The sequence below is a fragment of the Montipora foliosa genome, chromosome 1 (assembly GCF_036669935.1).
Source record: "Montipora foliosa isolate CH-2021 chromosome 1, ASM3666993v2, whole genome shotgun sequence".
Classification (NCBI taxonomy): Eukaryota; Metazoa; Cnidaria; class Anthozoa; order Scleractinia; family Acroporidae; genus Montipora; species Montipora foliosa.
In genome coordinates, this window is record NC_090869.1 from 9,297,836 (window position 1) to 9,320,335 (window position 22,500).

General features: G+C 39.4%; 3 protein-coding genes and 1 pseudogene across 3 annotated transcripts in view; 2 read left to right on the plus strand and 2 right to left on the minus strand.

Moving 5' to 3' along the window:
* Window positions 1-5,015, minus strand: part of LOC137974731 (uncharacterized) — a 19,497-nt gene extending 14,482 nt beyond the window's left edge. The window contains exon 1 of the mRNA XM_068821702.1: window positions 4,927-5,015. Coding sequence (XP_068677803.1) covers window positions 4,927-4,934 — 8 coding nt within the window. The 5' untranslated portion in view covers window positions 4,935-5,015. The remainder of the gene's footprint in view (window positions 1-4,926) is intronic.
* A 4,477-nt stretch (window positions 5,016-9,492) lies between these two features.
* Window positions 9,493-12,849, minus strand: LOC137981602 (uncharacterized; annotated as a pseudogene).
* Window positions 12,832-18,240, plus strand: LOC137974747 (uncharacterized). The gene is made up of 5 exons (XM_068821714.1): window positions 12,832-12,924; window positions 13,600-13,821; window positions 14,589-15,230; window positions 15,729-16,008; window positions 17,511-18,240. Exons 2-5 carry the CDS (start codon window positions 13,629-13,631, stop codon window positions 17,923-17,925), a joined length of 1,530 nt encoding a protein of 509 aa, XP_068677815.1. The 5' UTR covers window positions 12,832-12,924; window positions 13,600-13,628; the 3' UTR covers window positions 17,926-18,240.
* Window positions 18,241-19,677: 1,437 nt separating this feature from the next.
* The window catches only part of LOC137972569 (uncharacterized), a 12,569-nt gene continuing 9,746 nt past the window's right edge, over window positions 19,678-22,500 (plus strand). The window contains exons 1-2 of the mRNA XM_068819338.1: window positions 19,678-19,795; window positions 20,916-21,011. Of these exons, the coding sequence (XP_068675439.1) occupies window positions 20,948-21,011 (64 nt within the window). The 5' untranslated portion in view covers window positions 19,678-19,795; window positions 20,916-20,947. The remainder of the gene's footprint in view (window positions 19,796-20,915; window positions 21,012-22,500) is intronic.

The window sequence follows — 22,500 nt, forward strand, 5'->3', positions numbered from 1 at the left end:
TCTTTTTATCGTCAAATTGTTCTGCCTGTCTGCTTAAAAATTCGCCGAGACACTGCAAAGTGTATATTTTCTTCCTTTCCTGTATTTAGGATCACGAACGGTGCATTTAGAGGGATTTTGCGATTTATCGCTCTTTGTAGAGATCGGCAATATGCTCAATGATACTTCCAAGTAAATAGCTTTGGTAGAGATCCATGGATGTTGTTCCCCTACGAGGCATACTTCGTTCACGCCCCATCATGTCTTTTCAATGCCCTGCTCGTTTGTCTGGGTCGACGAAGTTTAGGCGATGGTTAACTGCGGTGAGATGATGTTAGCCCTTGTCTTGTAGGCAGTTGTAAATTTTCCGGCCACAGGTAGCTAGGGCTAATATTTTTTCAAGGAAAGTTTACGGTCAGAAAATTAATATGTGTTCTGGCGGATTGAAGGCTATCCATTGCAGTTTTTTCTTAAGCATCGCGAAACAGATCCATCTCCCGATGCGGCACTTTGCCAACTGACTGCGTTTTTACACAGGTTTTGGACACAGAAGACGAAAATAAATTGTTTTCTTTGCACCACTTTATGCACAACTCTGGAAAGGCTATAAAGCAGGGACAATTTCCAAATGATCAATTCTCCCATTGCTGTGATCCTTTTACTTCGGTAGCCATCTTGATTATTACGAAGACACAAGTTTGCTTCAAAAGAATGGAAATATGAAACGATTTTAATTGCAATGAACTCGTGCATGAAAGTTTCCCATGAAAGATGCACCAATCAGACTTTAAGCGTGGTATACTCTTCCACGCAGTGAACTTATAAGTGTGCCGCACGCACGGGGCATGAACTTCAAGGAAAAGCAGGTCACAGTTCACAGCAATACTGAAAAACCTAAAACTATCACAGGCACTAACCTTAAGCCTAAACAGTGCCTTTAGTCGTGATTAGGGTTACGGTTAGCATTATTAAAGGATGGGTTGTTTCAAGAGTAGTAAAACAGGGATCTCTTAACGGTAACCTGCAAGTGTAAGTTCGATTGTAGGTGCTCGGCGCGGCACGTGTATATAATTACGTATCATTGTTATGTAAATAGTCAGCCAGAATTCAAAATAAATATCATTTTCAAGGTGTGAATTAGTTAACAGTGGGTCGGAGTTCAAGACAAGCTGCGAGTGACATATCATGGGATGAAGTGGCAGAAAAAGCCGCGCGGGATCTGGAAATAAGAACAAGACGAAGAGATAGAAAGGGGAAAGCTGGGACAAAAACGAGTAACGGTGTGGGCGATGAAGGGAAAGAAGAGAGAGAGGGAGGAAGAGAAAAAATGAGATCCGTTCTTATTCATCCCGTAAGTACAAATTACCCATGTATATATTCGGTTCTCTTGGGTATACGTATTGTTCTACAAAACAATAGCGCGAATGAATAATTAATTTATTCTGCATGCATAATGAAGTAGGGACCTGTACGGAAATCATTCCAAATTCCAAAACGCACGTACAGAGACAATCCTGTTTTTCCCATTAGCTTCTTATATTTAGAAGCGCTCTCGTTAAAATGTAACTGTTGTAGTTAGGTTCATTAATGTCGTTGCTGAAGCTCACAATTCGTTTGCGCTTATCCGCTTATCACTAACATAACTTCGAACAACTTGATCCCCGGGCAACGGTCGGGTCATAAATACATGATGATAAGAACAAAAAAACTTTGTCGTCTCGCTTCATTTAACAGCAGAATGAGGTCTCTGAAACCTGGGCCTGGTGTATTCATTCTCGTTGTTTGAAATAAACTGCGGTAAATAATAATAAGCCTTATTACGCAAAGGGTAGCCTTGGAAACGAGAAATTAGAAGGCGCGATTGGAAACTCAGTGGTACTTTTTCGGCATAATCTGGAGATTCGGATTCTCGATATCTCAGGACATTGCTGTTCAAGTTATTCGACTTTGTGTAATACCTTTCTCTATACCTATTCATATTATTGCTGTGATACGTTGGTTTATATATTCCACTTTATGTTCAGTGTAGCTCAGGAGAACATTAGACATCCGATTGGACGGCATCGCTGTTTTGGTTTTCATGCTCTCCCACGACCAAAGGATATTTCGCACTGCAGTTGAAGACCACTGGATCAAACATCCCCCTTTCTACATTGTCCCTGAATTGTATTTCAGTGTCAACGTTTCCTTTGGGAGAGTAACGCGCCACGATGAAGGTACAATTCATACCCGACTGTTCAGCGAATGCTCGGCCAACGCCAATGGTTTTGGTAGCCTTCCATACAAGTTGGGTGAAATGACGAGAAGAGTCTTGAAAGATATTTTTTGAAAAATCGTGCAAGCAAGCCTCGTCATGCCTAATAAACAATGAATGATGGAAGCAACCAATCAGTTGTCGAATCAGTGAAAGGTGACATCACGCAAACGTTTAAGCAATCGATTAATCATTCAATCAATCAGTCTTGCAATAAATCATTAATGAGTGATTAAATCGATCGTTTCATTATCAAATAGATGATTTAAAATCAAACATTTTAAATACTAATTAATTGAATAAATATTCCGATTATTTAGTGAGTGAATGAAAGACTAGATTAGATCAGTCGGTAAATCAATGATAAATATTGAAAAAAACATTTGTAATAAAAAATTGCATGGTATTTCTGCTCGTTAGGGTTTTCCCAGCTGGCATCGAGCTCTGCCGTACAGAGCTTTCACTTGTGCAAAAAGGTAGAACCTGCTATTTCCTGCTGTTTATTTTGTATTTCTTAACCTTAAGACCGAAACACCACAGTGGAAGGATATTTCTCAAGTGAACATTTCCTTTCTTGAAATGTATAGAGGGTATGAAATGAAACGCACAGTTAATCGTTCCAGCAAGCAGAAACATTTGCTGGCATTTCAATACAAAGGCGGCATTTTCTTCTCAGGCAATTCTTAACCCTGAATTGGTTTGAACCCACAACCTCCTGCACTCAAGTGCTGTCTTCTCAATTTGGAGACCCAACCAGTCAGAGCTGTTTCAAAAAATTCATTCCTATGTTTATCATTTCTTGACGGCTTCTGCCGCAGTTATGGCTTCATCGCTACCTCTGGTACAGCCCAATGCCAAATTTTCACCTTCACCCGGTCTGTCATTAGGTGAAGATTGAGCAAGGTCCTTTTTAGCGGCAAGACGGCGAGCAAACTCTTTAGCGGATCGAGACATCGTAAGGCTTTTCTGAATCGGCGGAGAAAAGTGCACTGAGCGAAATTCATAGTGAGCTGCAACCATCTCATTGATAAACTGATCATCTGAAAACAACAGGTCGTGAAATAAATATCAGTTCAGATAGTATCCTACATGACACGACACAAGAACGATATACATATAGATTCGGTATCAACAACGCGAATCATCATTGTTACTTTAATAGGTACGCGTACAGCAATGAACGCAAATGCAGACAGTCACCGCCACAAGCTGCTTTTTTTCCTTTAGGGGCGGTAATACCATCAGTCAGGTCAATTTTTACTGTATGTGTGGCAAGAATTTCATTGGCTGTCAAAACAAGAGGTCCCTTTGCTTTTGAGGCCGGTATTGTTGAATGATAGACATACTTCTTTTTTTTTTCACTAAGTAAGTGTGCACTCATTGTACGTTACGGCGGAAACATGAAAACTAATTGATACATGCATGCCTATATTAATATTCCTGCTTAATTTATAAGTTGACCAAATAAGTTTTTTTTAGGGCCAATGGAACGTATTCAGTGAAACAACAGAACAAAACAACTAAATGGCCGGAGCCAAACCAGATGGCTCATCTATGACATAAAAACCTTCTTATCTAATTCACTCATGCTGTAAATCAATTTGACTGCTCCTTAAAAGCATAATTCGACTCTCTTTGAACCAAATTCGTGGAAGCATATATTACAGTCATATATGAAACTTTCTAAGCTATATTCTTATTCAGTCGACCTATCCAACTTTTTGACGAATCCTTTCCGCGTTGAGGGTAACTTTCCAATTCTCTCCTTTATCTCAACCTTAACGTTGACTGCTCCTATGTTTCCCTATTTCTTAGCAGTCCTAGGCCCTGCAGTGTGGAAACCTCGTCAGTAGAAACGTTTTTTTTTCTTCCGATTCATAATACAACACCATAAATAGATATTAGTTCGTCATAGATGAATTTAGGTACCTCCAACAGCTTTCTTTGAAGCCAAACAGATTAAGATAGAGACGGGCAAGAGGACAGGCACAACCCGCATACTGCTGTGGATAAAATATTTACGTAGAAAAGCTAAATGATATGTCGTTGATATCTGTACCTTGATTGGGAATCAAGAGTTCAGAAGATGCTAATTAACATGAGATATAACGGGTACCTTGGTCTCTTTTAAAAGCTGGGTGCGAGTACTTTTGTTTTGTGAAGGAAACGGTCCTAGTTTCAAATTGAATGACAGAATGACTTGGGACCTGGCCTTACACTGAGAACGAGGTCCAAATTATTGATAATTTGCAAGAATTCGGGAAGGAAACGGGCATGCAAAGATCAATAGTTTCAGAAAAAAAAAGCCTTCATTCTTAAATGGATAAAAATGTTCTCTTCTCACAGCAGCATCGAAAACGTTAGTTTCCGTACTGTAACAATATAGCGTCAGTCTTAAGTTTTTGAGACTAGAAATTGTAGTCATTTAATCAAGAACGCGTGATTTTTGACGTACAGACAAAATTGGAATAAAGTAAAAGAAATCCGACTTAATGAGGTTAAAAAAAAAAAAAAACAAGGAGAGTTCTTCTCACACGAAGGATGCATGAACAAACAAAACAATACTTAGTTACAATAATTGAAAGATCTTGTTTTTCGAAATCTCTCAATAATTTGTGACATTTGTATACATGTAGTAAACTGCACCATTTCTGCTTCTTATCAAAGATGAATAACGACTCAAATGACCATACCTTTGCATTGAAAAGATGTCTTTCAATTCCAAGAGCGTAAAACGCCCCTACGCTCAGTTAATTGAAACAGGAATAAGCTTCACACCCTCAGATCCTATCGTGTTACCCGGTACCTGTTGAAAAGTTCATACCTCGAAGCTCATTATAATTAAAAGTAAATTTTAATCATTTTTTGAATGAAAAATCAGCGGACGCTCTTCCCACCATTCCACAGCCATTTTCAAGTTGAATTTCACGAATATGATTCTCTGTACCATCATATTTCTGAAAAGACATGCTGTAATGTTTGCATTCAAATTACAACTAATAAACCCAATAAAGTGACCTGCTCTCAATTGAGTGGCTTTATAGCTCAGTCGGTAGTACATGGCACCGCCGTCGAATCGGAGGTGAATTAATAGTTAATAGCTATTCACCAAAGTGGAGGTGACTAGTGGGGGATAGTTACCGAGTCGCGAAGCGGCAAGGTAAAAGTATCCACCACTGGCCACCGACACTGACTTGAATCATTGTGTTAGTATATACTAAAAGAGTGAGATAACATAGCACATAAAGATGATTTTAACTCATTTATTCCTGCTCAGATTACAACATATTCGGGCCCGAATTCAGCACGATTTGCTTGAAGGTAAATAACAAACGATATCCGGAGTTTGAGTAGCCAATCAGCGCGCGAGCTCAACGCTATCCACTGTTTTAGTATATACTAATTAAACAATAGAGTGTTTCTGTCGAGGAACTATCGGCTGATAGTTGCCCCGCGGAAATTTGATGTTCTTGAAACAAATATTTGCCCGAGAAGCGAAGCTTCGAGGGCAAATATGCTAGTTTAAGGAGAGTAAAATTTGTAATAAAAAATTGCATGGTATTTCTGCTCGTTAGGGTTTTCCCAGCTGGCATCGAGCTCTGCCGTACAGAGCTTTCACTTGTGCAAAAAGGTAGAACCTGCTATTTCCTGCTGTTTATTTTGTATTTCTTAACCTTAAGACCGAAACACCACAGTGGAAGGATATTTCTCAAGTGAACATTTCCTTTCTTGAAATGTATAGAGGGTATGAAATGAAACGCACAGTTCATCGTTCTAGCAAGCAGAAACATTTGCTGGAATTTAAATACAAAGGCGGCATTTTCTTCTCAGGCAATTCTTAACCCTGAATTATGGCAGTTCCAGGTTTGAACCCACAACCTCCTGCACTCAAGTCCTGTCTTCTCAATTTGGAGACCCAACCAGTCAGAGCTGTTTCAAAAAATTCATTCTTATGTTTACCATTTCTTGACGGCTTCTGCCGCAGTTATGGCTTCACCGCTACCTCTGGTACAGCCCATTGCCACATTTTCACCTTCACCCGGTCTGTCATTAGATGAAGATTGAGCAAGATCCTTTTTAGCGGCAAGACGGCGAGCAAACTCTTTAGCGGATCGACACATCGTAAGGCTTTTCTGAATCGGTGGAGAAAAGTGCACTGAGCGAAATTCATTGTGAGCTGCAACCATGTCATCGATAAACTGATCATCTGAAAATAACAGGTCGTGAAATAAACACGACACAAAAACCATATACATATAGATTCGGTATCAATGACGCTAATCATCATTGTTACTTTAATAGGTACGCGTACAGCCACGAACACAAATGCAGACAGTCACTGCCACAAGCTTTTTTTTTTTCCTTTAGGGGCAGTAATACCATCACTCCGGTCAATTTTTACTGTAAATGTGTAGCAAGAGTTTCATTGGCCGTCAAAACAAAAGGTTCCTTTGCCTTTGTGGCCGGTGTTGTTGAATGATAGACATACTCTTTTTTTTTTTTTTCACTAAGTAAAATGTGCACTCATTGCACGCTACGACGGAAACATGAAAACTAATTGATACACGCATGCCTATATTAATGTTCCTGGTTAGTTTATAAGTTGACCAAACCCCATAGAAGTTTTTTTAGGGCCAATGGAACGTAATCAGTAAAACAAGAGAACAAAACAACCAAATGGCCGGAGCCAAACCAGATAGCTCATCTATGACATAAGAACCCTCTTATCTAATTCACTCATGCTGTAAATCAATTTGCCTGCTCCTTGATAGCATAATTGGATTCTCTTTGAACCAAAGTGAAAGCAAACATATTACAGTCAGACATGAAAGTTTCTAAGCTACATTCTTATTCAGTCGACCTATCCAACTTTTTGACGAATCCTGTCCTCGCTGAGGGTAACTTTCCAATTCTCTCCTTTATCTCAAACTTAACGTTGACTGCTCCTATGGTTCGCTATTTCTTAGCAGTCCCAGGCCCTGCAGTGTGAAAAGTTCGTTAGTAGAATCGTTTTTTTTTTTTCCAATTCATAAGACAACACCATAAATAGAAAATAGTTTGTCATAGATAAATTTAGGTACCTCCAACGGCATTCTTTGAAGTCAAACAGATTAATCAGACATACTGCTGAGGATAAAATATTTACGTAGAACAGCTAAATGAGATGTCGTTGATATCTGTACCTTGATTGGGAATCAAGAGTTCAGAAGATGCTAATTAACATGAGATATAACGGGTACCTTGGTCTCTTTTTAAAATTGGGTGCGGGTACTTTTGTTTTGTGGTGGAAACGGTCCTAGTTTCAAAGTGAATGCCAGAATGACTTGATACCTGGACTCGCACTGAGAACGAGGTCCAAATTACTTTATAATTTGCAAGAGTTCGGGAACGAAACGGGCAAGCAAAGATCAATAGTTTCAGAAAAAAAGCCTTCATTCTTAAATGGATAAAAATGTTCTCTTCTCACAGCAGCATCGAAAACGGTAGTTTCCGTACCGTAACAATGTAGCGTCGGTCTTAAGTTTTTGAGACTAGTAATTGTAGTCATTTAATCAAGAACGCGTGATTTACAGACAAAATTGGAATAAAGTAACAGAAATGCGACTTTATGAGGTAAAAAAAAAAACCAAGGAGAGTTCTTTTCACACGAAGGATGCATGAACAAACAAAACAATACTTAGTTACAATAATTGAAAGATCTTGTTTTTCGAAATCTCTCCATAATTTGTGACATTTGTAGATATGTAGTAAACTGCACCATTTCTGCTTTTATCAATAATGAATAACGACTCAAAAGACCATACCTTTGCATTGAAAAGATGTCTTTCAATTCCAAGAGCGTTAAAATTACATTGTTGTGCAAAACTATATTGTGTACCGTACTATTGACAAGAGTTTGAAAGTTAAACTAAACTTTTTTTTGAACCAGTATTGCTACTGGTTCAGAAAACTTTTCGTTCATCCTGATTATCAATTATGTACAATTAAACAATTGTAAAAATAAATCTGTAAGTGACAGTAAAAAAAGTTGTTTAGTTTCGAGATCATCGAAGTTATGATTGCTACTTTAGCAGTAACGAAAAGAAAGCCTGAAAAATTCAGGCCTCTGCGATGTCACGGGTTCCAATCCCATTTAGCCTGAAATTTTCAAGCCTTCTTTCCGTTACTTCTAAAGTAGCGTTCATAACTCCGATGATCGTAAAACTTAACTTGTGCCATACCCGCAGTTCAAATGTATGTCTTTAATACATTGTTCCTTTAGTAAAAAACGTTTGAAAATGTTATTCAGTGATTACTCTTGTCCGTTGTTACTACATGATTTGATCAAAAATGGTTTGGAAAACTTCTTAGTCTCGGTCAGTGACAGAGAGGAACCTCTAACTTTCTTTGTCTTTTAAGATTGTACCATCAGTTGCTTGTTTTTTGAAGGGAGTAGACAGTTTGACTTCTTATCAGAGGGGGGAGGGGGTATTTGGGTCAATTTTCGTTAGGTATGTGCCGCTTGCCTCTCAGAACCCCTATCCCTTTATAGTCTATTTATGGCCAATTGTAGACCCCATCTTAGTCACTTTTGGGTAAATGTAATTTTAGCGAACCCAACTTAGTCACTTTCTGTTAATTTATAAGTCTTACATAAAGCCTTTCAATTGTAATTTCAAAACGAAATGTAATACGACCATTAAATACTAAATCAGCAGCGCTTCAGTTATTTCTGTAACATTTTTTTTTACTGCGAACCCAGCCAAAATTTTCTTACCCCCAAAATCCAGACAATTTGCGACCCCATTCGAGTAACTGTCGGGAACTCTGTTAAAGATGCAACCCCATTTTTGTCAAACCAGTCGTGAAAATGCGGCCCTATCCAGCGGTACATCCCCATTAACCCATTAATAGGAAGTACACCCACCCCTCCCCCGGGATGAAATATCATCCAGGACCCGAGTGCAGTTTGCCACTGCTAGGCCAGTCTATGAGGCTATGCTTGTGTCAGTGAGTGGCATACTGACCGCGCACGGAGTTCAGCTGCCTAGAGCAGCGTCTATACATACCAGTTCCTAGAAGATTGGGCCAGCAAGGGGAACTTGAACTTTATTTTTATTTAAACACGGTAAATCTATCAGATAAAATAATAATAATAATAATAATAATAATAATTGCAATCTACTTTAATCTATATAAACATGATTAAAAATAAAAAGAGAAAATAGAGAAAATAAATAAATTCTGCTTTACGTAGATGCCGTGTGCGTTTAGTCGTTTCAGACGAAGAAATCGCGACAACCATTTCGAAAAAATTGAAGTGGTTTTGCTTGCCGCAATTCAGGGGACAAGCTGTTCCAGGTAGCTGCACCATTATAGCTAAAGCTATTTTTCAGGAAATTGGTGCGGGGCAATGGAACAGCTACTTTGTTTTCAGAGTCCCTTAAATTATGAGGTGGATCATATTTAGTGAAAAGAGAACCAAGATAGTCGAGCGCAAGACCATGTATAGATTTATAAACCATGGTGGCCACTTTGTCGCTGAGTATCCAACCATTCCAATTGAGTTGCTCAAAAAGAGGATCAACGCTTGTGTCATAACTGGAGAAGGTTAGAATACGGGCAGCCCGGTTTTGCAACTTTTGGAGCTTATTCGAAAGACTTTTGCTACCATGCCAGACCTCACTGCAGTAATTAAAGTACGGTTGAACTAAGGCATTGGAAACGGACTCCAGCGTGGTTCGGTTAACAAAAGGCCTACAACGTTTCATTGCTTCAATGCCCGATGCGATTTTCTTGGCTATTTTTTCAATATGTATATTCTATGAAAGGTTTTCGTCTATATGCACACCCAGAGATTTAACCGAGCTAACTTGTTTAATTATGTCACCACATATGATTAGTTTAGGGGGACTATCTAACCTTTAGGTACTTAACCTTTAGACAGGCAATTAGGAAGATCATTTATCTATAAAATAAAAAGCAAAGGTCCTAGAATTGTTCCTTGCGGAATACCACAAGTGAGAGTTTGACTATTTGAGAGCGAACCATTTACAAAACACTGTTGATTACGATTATCTAGGTATGACCTAAACCATTCGTGAGCGATGCCGCGGATACCATATTCGAATAATTTGAACGTACAGATGAATTGTATGGTCAAAGGTATTAAAAGCGTTTTTTAGATCGAGAAAAACTACTGCATTTACACTGCCTTTATCAAAGTTGAAAGCCCAATTGTTTGTGGCCTCCAACAAGGCAGTAACAGTTGAGTGGACCGAACGAAAAGCACATTGTTGGCTGGAAATCAAATTGTTTTTAGTAAGATAACCATAAACCTGGTCGAAAATGATACGCTCAAACACCTTAGCTACTATAGGGACGAATGGATAGAAATTGGGCGATAATTGTTTAAGTCGGAGTGATTTCCCTCTTTGAAGAGTGGAATAACTTTTGCGCCTTTCCATTCCTGAGGGAAAATACCTGATCTGATAAACTGATTAAAAATAAATCACAAAGGATCAGCAATCAGATCGGCGCATTCCCTAAGAAGTCGCGCAGATATCATATCTAAGCCTGTGGCTTTCGATTTACAAAGCTTAGACAAAAGTAAGAACACTTTAGAAGGATTAGTACATTTTAACTCAAAACATTTATCAGTTCCCTCGAGGTAGTGTAGGTGTGATGGACCAGTATTGGAATAAATCTGGCTAGCAAGCTTGGGTCCAATAGAAGCTACAATCGGCGTCAAAATTGTTGAGACACTCTAATCCTTTAGAGTCGATTTCAAGCTCGGCGGTGCAAATGGCCCCCTCCCCCGCACCCCCGGGGCAATGTTGTGTTTTTCTGTTTTCTACGAGCCTTGTCGACAGCGGTACAACATTGATTAGGGTGGGGGAGGGGTATCCCGGAAACGTACTTTCAGGACAAGTGTTCTTTGCAAACAATGAATGTGTCGTTGCCAGTGTGCTCTGTTGGCAACTGTCTCAACTAATTTTGTCGCCGATTGTAGTTAAGAAAAGTGATCGTTGAAGGCATCGGCCATCGGCTATAGCAGGAACAGCCATCAAACATCCAAGGCGTTCAAAACTATTGTTTCTAATTCAGCACAGATCAGTTACAATAAATAGTATTTGTCGAAATGTGTTTGACAGTATTACTTGAATGATAGGGGAGCTCAGAGGAAACCAAGGCGCTGAGACCTGGGCTCCTCGGTTACAAGAAAATAATAGGGAAGTTAAGCAACGTTTCATGTTTAGTGGGCAAAACAATCTCGACCCCAGAGCTCTTCATTTGATTGAGGGAGGTAAGAGCTCTGGGGAACCTTGAAACAAAGTGTCTTCTCATTGGTTTTCTTGAAGAACAATCAAAAGCGTCTCTAATTGGTGCATTCATGTTAGCACGAGAAGTGAACAGGCGCAGTGAGGTTCAAATAGCCAATCTTTCGCTATAAGGACCCTTCGGCGCATGTTCTCCTACGTAGAGTTTCCCAGAGCCTTGGGTCGATCCGAGGCTCTGGTGACGAGAATGGTGGGCAAAAACAATAGATTGCACGCCCCGCACATGCGTTATTCACTTTTGTCCATTTCTTTGCCGTCGTCTGCAAAACAACAACGTAAAATAGAAATAGCCAAATTTTATATTTTATGAAAGACGTCAGCACTTGAGGATAAGTTTTCAATTTCTCCTTTAAATTAAGCGCCGCTTTCTTACTAGTGCCAATCTTGAGGAACTATCACACTCTTGTCATTTTAAAAAGGGTTGAAATAGTCACGAAGTGATTAGAATAACCCGAATTTATATATAAGATGACGTTCTCGTTGAGGTCGCGGTCGTCGTTGCTTAAGTTCTCTAATAACAAAAGGAAACAGAGGCTTCAAACCTTAAATCAAATTTGTATTTTATTTTTGATAAAAGACAAAGGCTACAAAAGGAATCAAGAACAAGATAGAGGACTTTCTTTTAAACATTTGATTTAAAAATGAATGTAACGAGGGAGCATTTGTAATATCAGAGCCAACTTAAAAGGAAAACAGAGCATTGATAAGCATCAGAGACCTTCCTTATATTAGAACAGCAGAAAGGAATATAGAATCTAATTAGCGAGACCCTTTTTTCGACTACTGTAGTAACTGGAAGTACAATACCTAGTATATCAAATCGTTAGATTTTGAAGGAGGAAGTGATCTTCTTTAAGAAATGAGAAGTTCAGGGACTTATCAAGGACAACATATTTTAGCAATTTTATCGTTCGAATTCTGATGGTGTCAGTTAAGGTCATGAATTAATTAAAGCACATTTTAACGCATATCAGCTTGCAAGAGTTGTTAAACCGGTAGTCTGATCAAATACGATAAAAGAAGAATTTGAATTTCAATTCATCTTAAAATATTTCACATGCTTAGCACAACACTCCACAACAGCGCGTTCTTTGCTGCATATCCAGGCTCTTAAGACCCAGCAGAAAATCCACAGACAACGTAATGTCCTTAAAGGAAAACTTCCACATTATTCATAGTGAGTGAACTCATTATTACCAAATAACTGACACGCCCTGTTTTGATTCAACACTTACGCCACCACACAGGGGGCGTTCCCTTTTGCCACAAGTACATTCCCCAACAGAAGTGTTCCATTGCCAATTGCTGCCCATAACTGAATATCTCGTGCTGGAAATCACACCACGGTTTGTCACAGGCAGAGAGCTGTAGGTAGGTTCTGAGTGTGTTGAGTTCTTTGGGTGACTCGAAAGTAGGAGAAAAAAAAGGTGGTTAACTCTCGGAATTCTATAGATATCTCACAAGTTTCTAGTTCTGGCAAAGCCCGACGACACAGAAGTTGTGAACGACGTTTTACACGAGTATAAGGTTTATTTAAGAAGTTTCCAGCGATTTTAGCCATTTAGTATGATAGATTTCATCGCCGAAAATTAAACTTGTGTTAGTGTAGTTATCTTTCTTTTTACTGTCCATGAAGAATGTTAACTCTACTACTTGGCAATCGTATGTTGAATTCAGTGGCCACAGCGTCATCTGATATTTGTGATGAGACAAAAAAACATTCGTTGTCTTTTGTTCTAAACTCAAATAGCTACGGTGTTTTTTTTTCCAAAGGAATCCATGGGAGATATTCATATTTTTGTTATTTGTAAAACTAATATTTTTATAACAGCGACCCAAAAATATCAATCTCTTTCGAAAGACCGTGAAGAAAACTTAAATTTTAACCAGTGGCAGATATTTAGCAGTTCTTGGTTTCTTCCTTCAACTGCCCATTTAAGTCAGGATATCAAGATCATTTTCAGCATTATTACCAGAAACAACCTTTTTTGACTTTCCTACTCTTTTACGTTATTTATCTAATTCTCTTAATTGGTTAATCTCCAGGAAATCTTCCTTCATTTGACATATTAGACATGAAAGTTCTTTGGTTGTTATTCCTTTCTCTTGCATCGCAAAGTGAGGCCTGGCAAAGATTGAGCTGGTTCGGCAAGAAATGGAAGTCACAGATATGGAATGACGATCTGGACAGTGGTTTAAATCCAAGGAACACAATAATGCGTGCTAAACCTAGGGTTTTCAAGAACCTGCTTGGCTTAAAGGCCCAAAGTGTGTTACTACTTTACATTTATTTTATCGTAGTTTTAATTTGCTACCATTTTGGTCACTTCTTTGGAGCTAAGTTAGGGAATCAGAGATTCAAAAACAAATGTACTCAGACTAAACTGTGGGCAAAAATTTAAGGAATGGTTTAAACATCAGAGCCTCATATGAAGCACCCGGCATGAACCGTTGATTTAAGAGGTTTGTGACGACTGATAAACAGTTTATAAATTGTCAAGGAGTAATGCTTCCTTCACACCAAATCGTAATCATGTATACACCTTATTCCAAAGTGACAGTCGTTTTTTAGCATTCTTTTGTTGCAAAGTAGCCCCCGTTGCCTCGTTCTTAAGCTTAAAATTCAAAAGAATATTTAACCTTGAACGAAGCAACAAGGGCTGATTTGCAAGCAAACAAAAGAATGTTTAAATGATGGCCTCTTTGGAATAAGGTGTATTGAAGATGTTTAGTTAAACACGGTTTCAGTGTTTTCTTTTTATATCATGTATAGTGATTTTTGTCGACTTCAAATTTGGCACAGATCAAAGCATATATTGAAACAACTGAATTTCATGTAAAAGCCATTCCTACGTGTTTCTTTTCATTTTGTCAAACCCAGGTTAATTAAACATGTCTTGTTGGTGTGAATGGAGTATCTAGAATGGTAATAGAGAACTTAGATTAGAAATTGGGTTATAATCCCATGACAGTCGATAAGAAAGCTAACTTGACATAGGAAAGTAATCAATGCCGAGGTGTTATTTATCTTTTAGGACAAGGGGCAGCCTCAGGTCCTGGGTTCAATGTTCAAGGGACTGCACATCTCAAAAACGGCAAAGTCAAACTGGATCTTACCTTGAAAGGCACTAATCATTTTGGAGACCCTTCTGCTACTACTCCTTCTGTTCAAACACCGACCACGGTCCCCACGGCGGGTTCGTCTTCAGCAGCAACTACGAGGACTGGACCGACATCAGTCGCTCCTCCATCTACAACCAGTCCCACTACGGTTGGTCCAGCGGGTTCTATTTCCACGCTTCCATCTTCGACAACTTCGGGTCCAACTACCTCAGCTGTCACAACACATCCAACAAGCGCAGTAACTAAAGCAACAACCTCCGCGAAGTCCTCGACTCAAGCTAGCACTGCTACGACTGCAGGCTCGACTACCGCAACCGTGTCAACATCCGGACCATCTACCCTGGCGACAACTTCCTCTTCGACTTCAGCCACTTCGCCTTCGACTCCAACCACTTCCCTTCCTCAAAGTACATCGGCTTCCGTGAAAACTGCAACAACTGTAGGAACAAGTCCCAAGACCACTATTCCAAGGACTAACCAGCCCAGTACTGGTCCTACTAAAGCTAACTTGCCTGGCTTCCTATCAAAGCCTTTCTGTGAAAAACCAATCAACGGTAATAAGTCACGCAGGCATAACAAGCCTAAAAAACGTAATCCTTCCTTCTACTTGTACATCTTCATTGCCGTGACTTTAAGGTCTTCAGTTCCCACGTCCTGCTCCCGTCTGACCTTGTAGCTCAGTCGGTAGATAAGCGGTGATCTAACCCGAAGGTCGTGGGTTCCCACCCTGTTCAGAGTCCTTGTGTGGGCCCAATTCCATCAGTAGGGATATGGTTCATATGGGGTAGAAACACTTGACACTCAAATCAGTTTACACTGTTAATAAGTTCATTTAGTCGATAACACGTCAGAATTAAACAGCGCCAAGTGGGCAAGTGAGAAGTCCATCAGGTTGCTTGTTTCTCAACATTAAAAAAAATTAAATGAGCAATACGTCATTGGGACTGAAATGTCGAAACGTAGCTGGCATTCTCACAGTTACTGCGAAGCTGGCGAATTTTGATCCTGATAAATGAATAAAGTTATAGCTGATCTCCATTTTTCTATTCTAGTGGACACCAAACTCATGGCCAAAGAGATTCTGACATCTCACAATACTTACCGACGAACTCACGCATCTCCTCCTCTTCATCTTGATGAACAAATGACATGCGATGCCCAAACATTCGCTCAAGAAATTGCCTCCAAAGGAATTCTACAACATCAAAAAAGTACAATACTGGCCACAAAGAGACTTGGTGAAAATATCGGAATGTCTTGTGCCCCTAAACTAAGCGGGCCTCTAAGCTATGGCAGAATCCTAAAAATGGCAAAGAATGTAGCCAAGAGATGGTAAGGTGGCCATTGTGCCTAAGAGGGGTTTATTTAAAAAACTTCAACCAGCTTAACATAGCCCTGTCCCCAATCATTCGCATTTGGATCACACCTAGATTATAAAGATCAGTTATTGCAGAATTAAAGTCGACAATGCAAAAACAAACGAAAAGGTATTTATATGCTTGAAGGTCACTTGCAGAAAGATCTTATAAGTAAAATGATTGTTCAAAACCACCATCTATGTCAAACTTTGTTCGAATAACCGGGCCTGGGTATTAAAAAGATAGAAATTGTGGCTAACAAAAGTTTTTTCCATCACTGGGTTTCATGGGGAAGCCACTAACTTTCATGTATACACAGCTATAAATAACTATTTTGAAACCATTTTATTTCAGTCTCCCTTTCACGTTTTTTGTTTCTTATTCGGCGCAAGACATAAGCACCGTGGATTTCTCCTACTATGCAAGCAACATTGAGAGAGGCCGAATGTAAACTAAGGCGAGACATTTCAATTGAACGTGTCGGCGATTTTAAATAGGGGAAGCATATGGAGTTTTTCTTGTGGACCAATCACAGAGGAGCACCCTTGCTCTTCAGCTGACGCTTGACCAGACGACCTCATTGCCGAAAGAAACTAGGCTAGCAGTGTGACGTCAATATGTCGTAATCTACATTAAATGCGACCAAATCGTCAGACAAACTTATCTCTTATACATAATATTTCACCTTAATGAAAGATAATTTTTACTTAGGTCCAAAAAGTTCATTTAACTAGCAGCATGTAGAATTTGTTGATATCCAACACGAGGTGTCCCGATAAGTCTAAGAGTTTTGCTACCTAGTTCCAGTGACCTGGAACGTTTTGGGTTTCCTTTAGCGTTATTTTTAGGTTAGGGTAAATGCGGTTGCTTATCGTTACTCGAGGAGAAAAACGGTTTTAGGGGGTAATGTGACGTAAATTGTTTGTATTCCTTGATACGACTCAGTTTGAAGTTAGGGAGTCCAGACCGGCAAGGGAACACTTGATATGCGGTGCTTATCAGAATGTTAGTGCATCTAATTAGCCGTATTTCTATGCATATATGATAGCCTTTTAGGACTTAAAAAGAGTAGTAATAAAGTTATTTATAATGGCAATAAGACTGAATGGAGTACAATTTCACGGTAAATTAAGGGAGTAATCCAGCAAGTAATTTCAAAATAGGCCGAACACGCTTACTCCCTGAATTGTACGACAGGAAGTCCTATTATCAATTAATCGTGACTATTACAAAATATGAGAAGATGACGGTGATAAGGTTTTGATAGCTTGGCCTGCTCAACTTTTCTTTAATATCTTTTTTTAATAGTCTGAAAAAAGATAAATGATCCAAGTCAACTAGCCCGCGCTTGATGACGCGTACAACTGTCCAATTACAGAGTGTCCAATTACAAACTGTCCACTAAGATGTGATAGTCATATTAATGCTGAAATTTGGGCTGTTGATAACCGATCAGATTCGATAATTTTGTTCTAGGTACGACGAGGTCTGCCAGTACAACTTTGATAAACCAAATGCTGTGCCAAGTACCGGACATTTCACCGAGATCGTATGGTCAGGAGCTAGAAAACTCGGACTTGGTTTTGCAGTGGGGAAAAATGCCAGATTTCCTGAATACAAATGCGTGTACGTGGTTGGACGGTACAAACCTGCGGGGAATATTATTGGCGGACAACGGCTGCAGATGAACGTTAAGAGAGGAAACTTCAATATGGCATACTGTCAGAAACGGAGCACCGCCTTACAAGAAGACCCGTGGGATAAACGAAACCGCTTAAACCAGTGGTATAGACGGAACCACTTGAACGCATGGGATAAAGCAAGGCGACGAAGTCAAATACATTCCAAATTTCATTCCAAACATCACTTTCACCACCATTCTGTAATGTAATGAGCTTCGACCTGTCTGTCAAGTCTAGTATGGAAGACACCACGGGTCATAAAATAAAACTTTCCCAGAGCTAGAACAGTAAATAATTGAGACAGTCAATTAAAATTTTAAAAATGAGGTTTTTGGAAGAAAACCCGACGCTCGAAAAAAACAATAAAAAAGGAAAGATGCTCATTCATTTCAATCGTTTTACAATTGTATCTGTTTTGATTTATAAAGCATATGATACAATCATATTTTATTACTGTTAATGATGATATTGGTTATACCAATCACTACATATAATCATTAAAATCATCCTTACGGAGCAGTAAATTTGTGGTGGTATTTTAACAGTTAAAAATGCCGAATTCCACATTTGTTGTCACGTGTAGCAGGGCCTTACACCAGCCTTTTCTCAGTGTCGCTTCCGAAGACGTACACCGAAATTCTAAAACAAAGATTGACCGACGCAGACATTTTTGCGAGTCGTAGTGATAAAAACGATTTCGGTTCGCAGAAAATTAAAGGGCCCAGAGTAGATACCGCGACGACTCTGCCCTAGGCTATAACACCCTATTATAAAGCGGCAGCAATACACACATTTTGTGCAGAGAGGAACGAAGTGCATCCCTACTATTTTAATAGGGGATTCACCCCCCCCCCCCCCCTACCCGACCTACCCTGAAAAACGTTTTCTTGTTTTCTTGAAAGTCTCTTTCGTGTCATTCAATTTTCCAGCGCTAAGTACTTTTCTGATCTGCAAAGGTGGAATAATATCAGATGAAATGCAGGGAGACTTTCTAACTGCAGACTACGAGGCGTTAATGTGGGTAGCACTTAAATTGATCATTTCAAACAGGCTTTTTTAAGGGCATCTTCAGAATAGACACGATAATTTCTATTCGTGACACTTTCTCTATCTTTTTGAAAAGAAAAATATAAAGAAAAAATATATTGAAAAAAGACATGTCAATATATAATCATCGCAGTTGATCATTTGCCATTTTAACTTTCATTTCGTGACCATTATGCTGTGCAAATGTTTTGAAATTTCATAACTTTTAAAATCACTTCGATGCATAAAGAAAATTTTTTTTGGCTGAAAAGAGGGTTCTGCTCCAGCAGTCGGAAGTTTGTTAACCCCATTTTATCTGGTGTAGTGTCAAACATTTAACTAACATCGACAAACCACGTAGTTGAACAACAGACAAAGCCGCAGGCGATTATTTAACGCACTGCTTGAAAGGAGCATATGACAGCGGATCGCTGAAACTGTGGAGAGATTGGCCAGGGAAGGGGTTGTAATGTTACGTTTTACTCCCAAATGGAGTAATCAAAATGGAAGATAACCCCGGTTTTTTTTCTGACTCCTGAGCGAAAAAAAATTGCAAAATTTTTTGAGGCTATCAAACGGTCTTACAATGGCTCACGAAAAATAGGGTTTTCATGTTGCATAAAATGCTGGTGATTGTAGGCTCAATTAATCGAAACGAACCCCAATGAGCCACTCGACTAGAACCGCATTGATATCGTTTCCTCTTTTAGGATCTTCCCACCTTAAATCTGCTAGACTTTCCTTGTGCGTAAAGTGCTGCTTAGAATACAACGTTGATCGCTTTAATTCCTCTTTTCACCAAAAGATCAAATATTACAATCTCATCAGCAAAAACGCTCAGGTGGCCAGCTTAACATATAAATGAGTCTACCTGTTGCAGCAACTAATTGAAGTGGCTCGTATGTTTGCGATGAGGAAGTCAAGCGTGATGATCTAATTGTTCCAAGATGACAATGGAATCCCAATCTTAATATGGCCGTACGCAAGAATGGATCCAAAACCTTTCAGAGGTTTTGCCGAAAACCCCTGCTAGTGTCTAATAGACAATAACTGGTAAGTTTAGTCTCATTCCAAATATCAGGTTTCTAATTCTAGGCAGTTCAAGACTATTCTGGCGTTTTTAATTGCAACATCCACGATAAACTTGATTCAATTACATAGTTTTAGCGAAATAAAACAACTTAACCATTGCATTGGAATGTTTTGATTCAAATGAAATATTTCATAGTAACAACAGAGGATTGTCGCATAGTATCATGAGGTCTTGTAGTGGGATATTACTCAAAATTATTGTGATAAGAATAATAAACAAGAACAGTTGCTCAGTTCGATTCCACTGAAACCCAAGGTGCATGTCTTATTTGTTAAAGGCAAGACTTCTCTAATCAAAGAGAAATTCTGATTTGGCATTCGGTTATTAATTAAAACTGGCACGACTTCTCTAACAAAAAAATAATTGTGATATGGCTTTCATCAAACGTCCGCAGTTCAAATGGGCTCCAAAATCGGCTATGTAAAGGAATCCAGGTGGTCCTCGGATACCAGATCCCTACCCGAGGATCCCGAATCCCGAATAGTGGATCCAAATCCTGAGTCGTGGATTCCGGATTCCAAATTCACGGTCCTACTGAAATGGATCCTGGATTCCCTCGAAATCTGTCACAGTGGTTTTGAGCGCCTGGTAGGCAAGTCTGGCCATGACTACTGCATAACCATAAAAAGAGGATCCGCCTGGCATAGAAAACTAGGGCATTGCTTAAAGTGACTGACTTCTTGGTTTGGGCAGAAGAACTGCTTGGAGAATTTTCTCCTCACACTTTCCATAGGGAGAGTGGCGCCTGTGGTGAATTTTCAAACCAGGCAAAGGTGACCCTCCGATATGTGTTCTTTAAGCTTGGTTCCACAAACGACGCAAGCATAAGCACCCCAACATACTCAAAAACATTAATTTGTCGTTACTACTTGTCTTTTTTCCTATCAAGGTAGGATGGTGCATATTGCTTGTACTTTGATGCCGCAACCAAAACTGAACTAGACCTTCAAGCCAATGAAGCAAATACAAAGAACTTTAAAGCTAAGGAGTAATTAATTAGGAATAAGTTAAGTTTGTGGACAATTTTAATCTAAAACATTTGCATCTTTCTTCTCTTTTCCTTCCTATGACAATTTTTAGGTACCACAACAATTTGACACTAGGTTATCGTAATGGACGTCTGTTTTGTAGCTTTGATCGTGACTGCGCTTACAGTTGGAGAGGTTGTTAAGCCAGGTGAGAAGCAGAAATTCTAATAATTAAGGTGACTCAAGCCGGTTTCAACACTTTCAAGAGACCTCTGTTATTAGAAGGATTGCCACTACAACACTTTATCACGTATCAGCAATGTTATGGTACCATGTAAAATGTCAATTATTGCTAATCAAGATCCAGTCATTTTTGTGACGAAACAAGTTACCATGGCTACAGCAAAACCTTGCAAAGACACCCTATATTTTGGCTTTAGTTGCTCATATCTGACAAACGAACTCGGTGATCCCCAATTTTTTTATTGCACAAAAGTAATCAGAAGGCCAGGGTGAAACTCTCTGCAAAGTTAATTCAGAGCTATAATGTAAAAATACCAATATCAGGCACTAAAAGACATATGAACTCATTTATACCTAGACTAACAAGACTAATTCAAAGAGAATCATAAGACCTATTAAGTGTACATTTAAAGTCTTAATTCATGCGTTTTGATATATGTTTATTTTACATGTAAGTCTACTGTATATTTTTTTCCAAAGGTCGATAAATAAAGTTATTATGCAGCCTACCCTTCTTTCGTGAAGATTAATGGCTGGGGTCAACGGTGTAGCAATGAAACGAATAAAATACAGAAAAACGTAATAACGGGAAAAAATAACTAATTTACAGGACTGTGAGCGATTAGTGAGACGGAATGTTTGAATGAGTTAAGGTCATCAGTATCAAAAATACACTGTGGTAAACTGTTCCATTGAGTGATAGTTCTGGGGTAGAAGGATAATCGGTGAGACGAGGTGCTGGTAGAGAGGGGGATGAAGCTATGATTGGGGGAATGCCGGGATCTACATGTCATGGGTCGGAGGTATTTGGAGGCGTTAATTGGAACATGTCCTCTGTGGATCTTGTACAAGACAATAAGTCTTGCATCAGCTCTCCTTTGTTCTAGTGACCTCCAGCCAAGGTCCTGGAGCATGTTTGAGACACTAGAGGTATTGTGCTACCTCTTTAGAGTCCACCTTGCGGCCCGCCTTTATAACATTTTGATCTTGTGGGCGCCGTTGTTTTCTACACCTGGTTTTGGGTGCCAAACTGCTGCACCGTATTCGACCTGAGCGCGTACAAACCCCAGGTACGCCTTCTCAAGGAAACCACTTGAAGTAACTTTCAAATTACCCTTCAGGAACCCGAGAGAGCGATTGGCTTTGGCTGTTGTTACATCTATGTGTTTATTCCACTTAAGATCTTTTGAAATGAGGATACCGAGATATTTGGTGTGGTCTGCCTCCTTAAGCGGAGTACTATTCAATACGTAGGTGAACGGGATCTTGGTGCGTGCACGCGAGACGCGGAGTACTTCACACTTTGAGGCATTAAATTGCATGAGCCATTCCTCTCCCCACATCTCAAGAAGTGTTAAGTCGTGCCGAAGCTGCTAACAGTCTTTGCTGTTATTGATAGCAAGGTACATGACAGTATCATCAGCGAAGAGCCTGACTTTAGATTTAATGCCATT

What these genes read in the sequence shown, in the direction of transcription:
- LOC137974747 (XM_068821714.1), top strand. Translation starts at nt 13,629, where the DNA reads ATGAAAGTTCTTTGGTTGTTATTCCTTTCTCTTGCATCGCAAAGTGAG. An exon ending in GCTTGGCTTAAAGGCCCAAA is followed by an intron (nt 13,822 to 14,588) that starts GTGTGTTACTAC and finishes TTTATCTTTTAG; the next exon opens with GACAAGGGGCAGCCTCAGGT. An exon ending in CTGTGAAAAACCAATCAACG is followed by an intron (nt 15,231 to 15,728) that starts GTAATAAGTCAC and finishes TTTCTATTCTAG; the next exon opens with TGGACACCAAACTCATGGCC.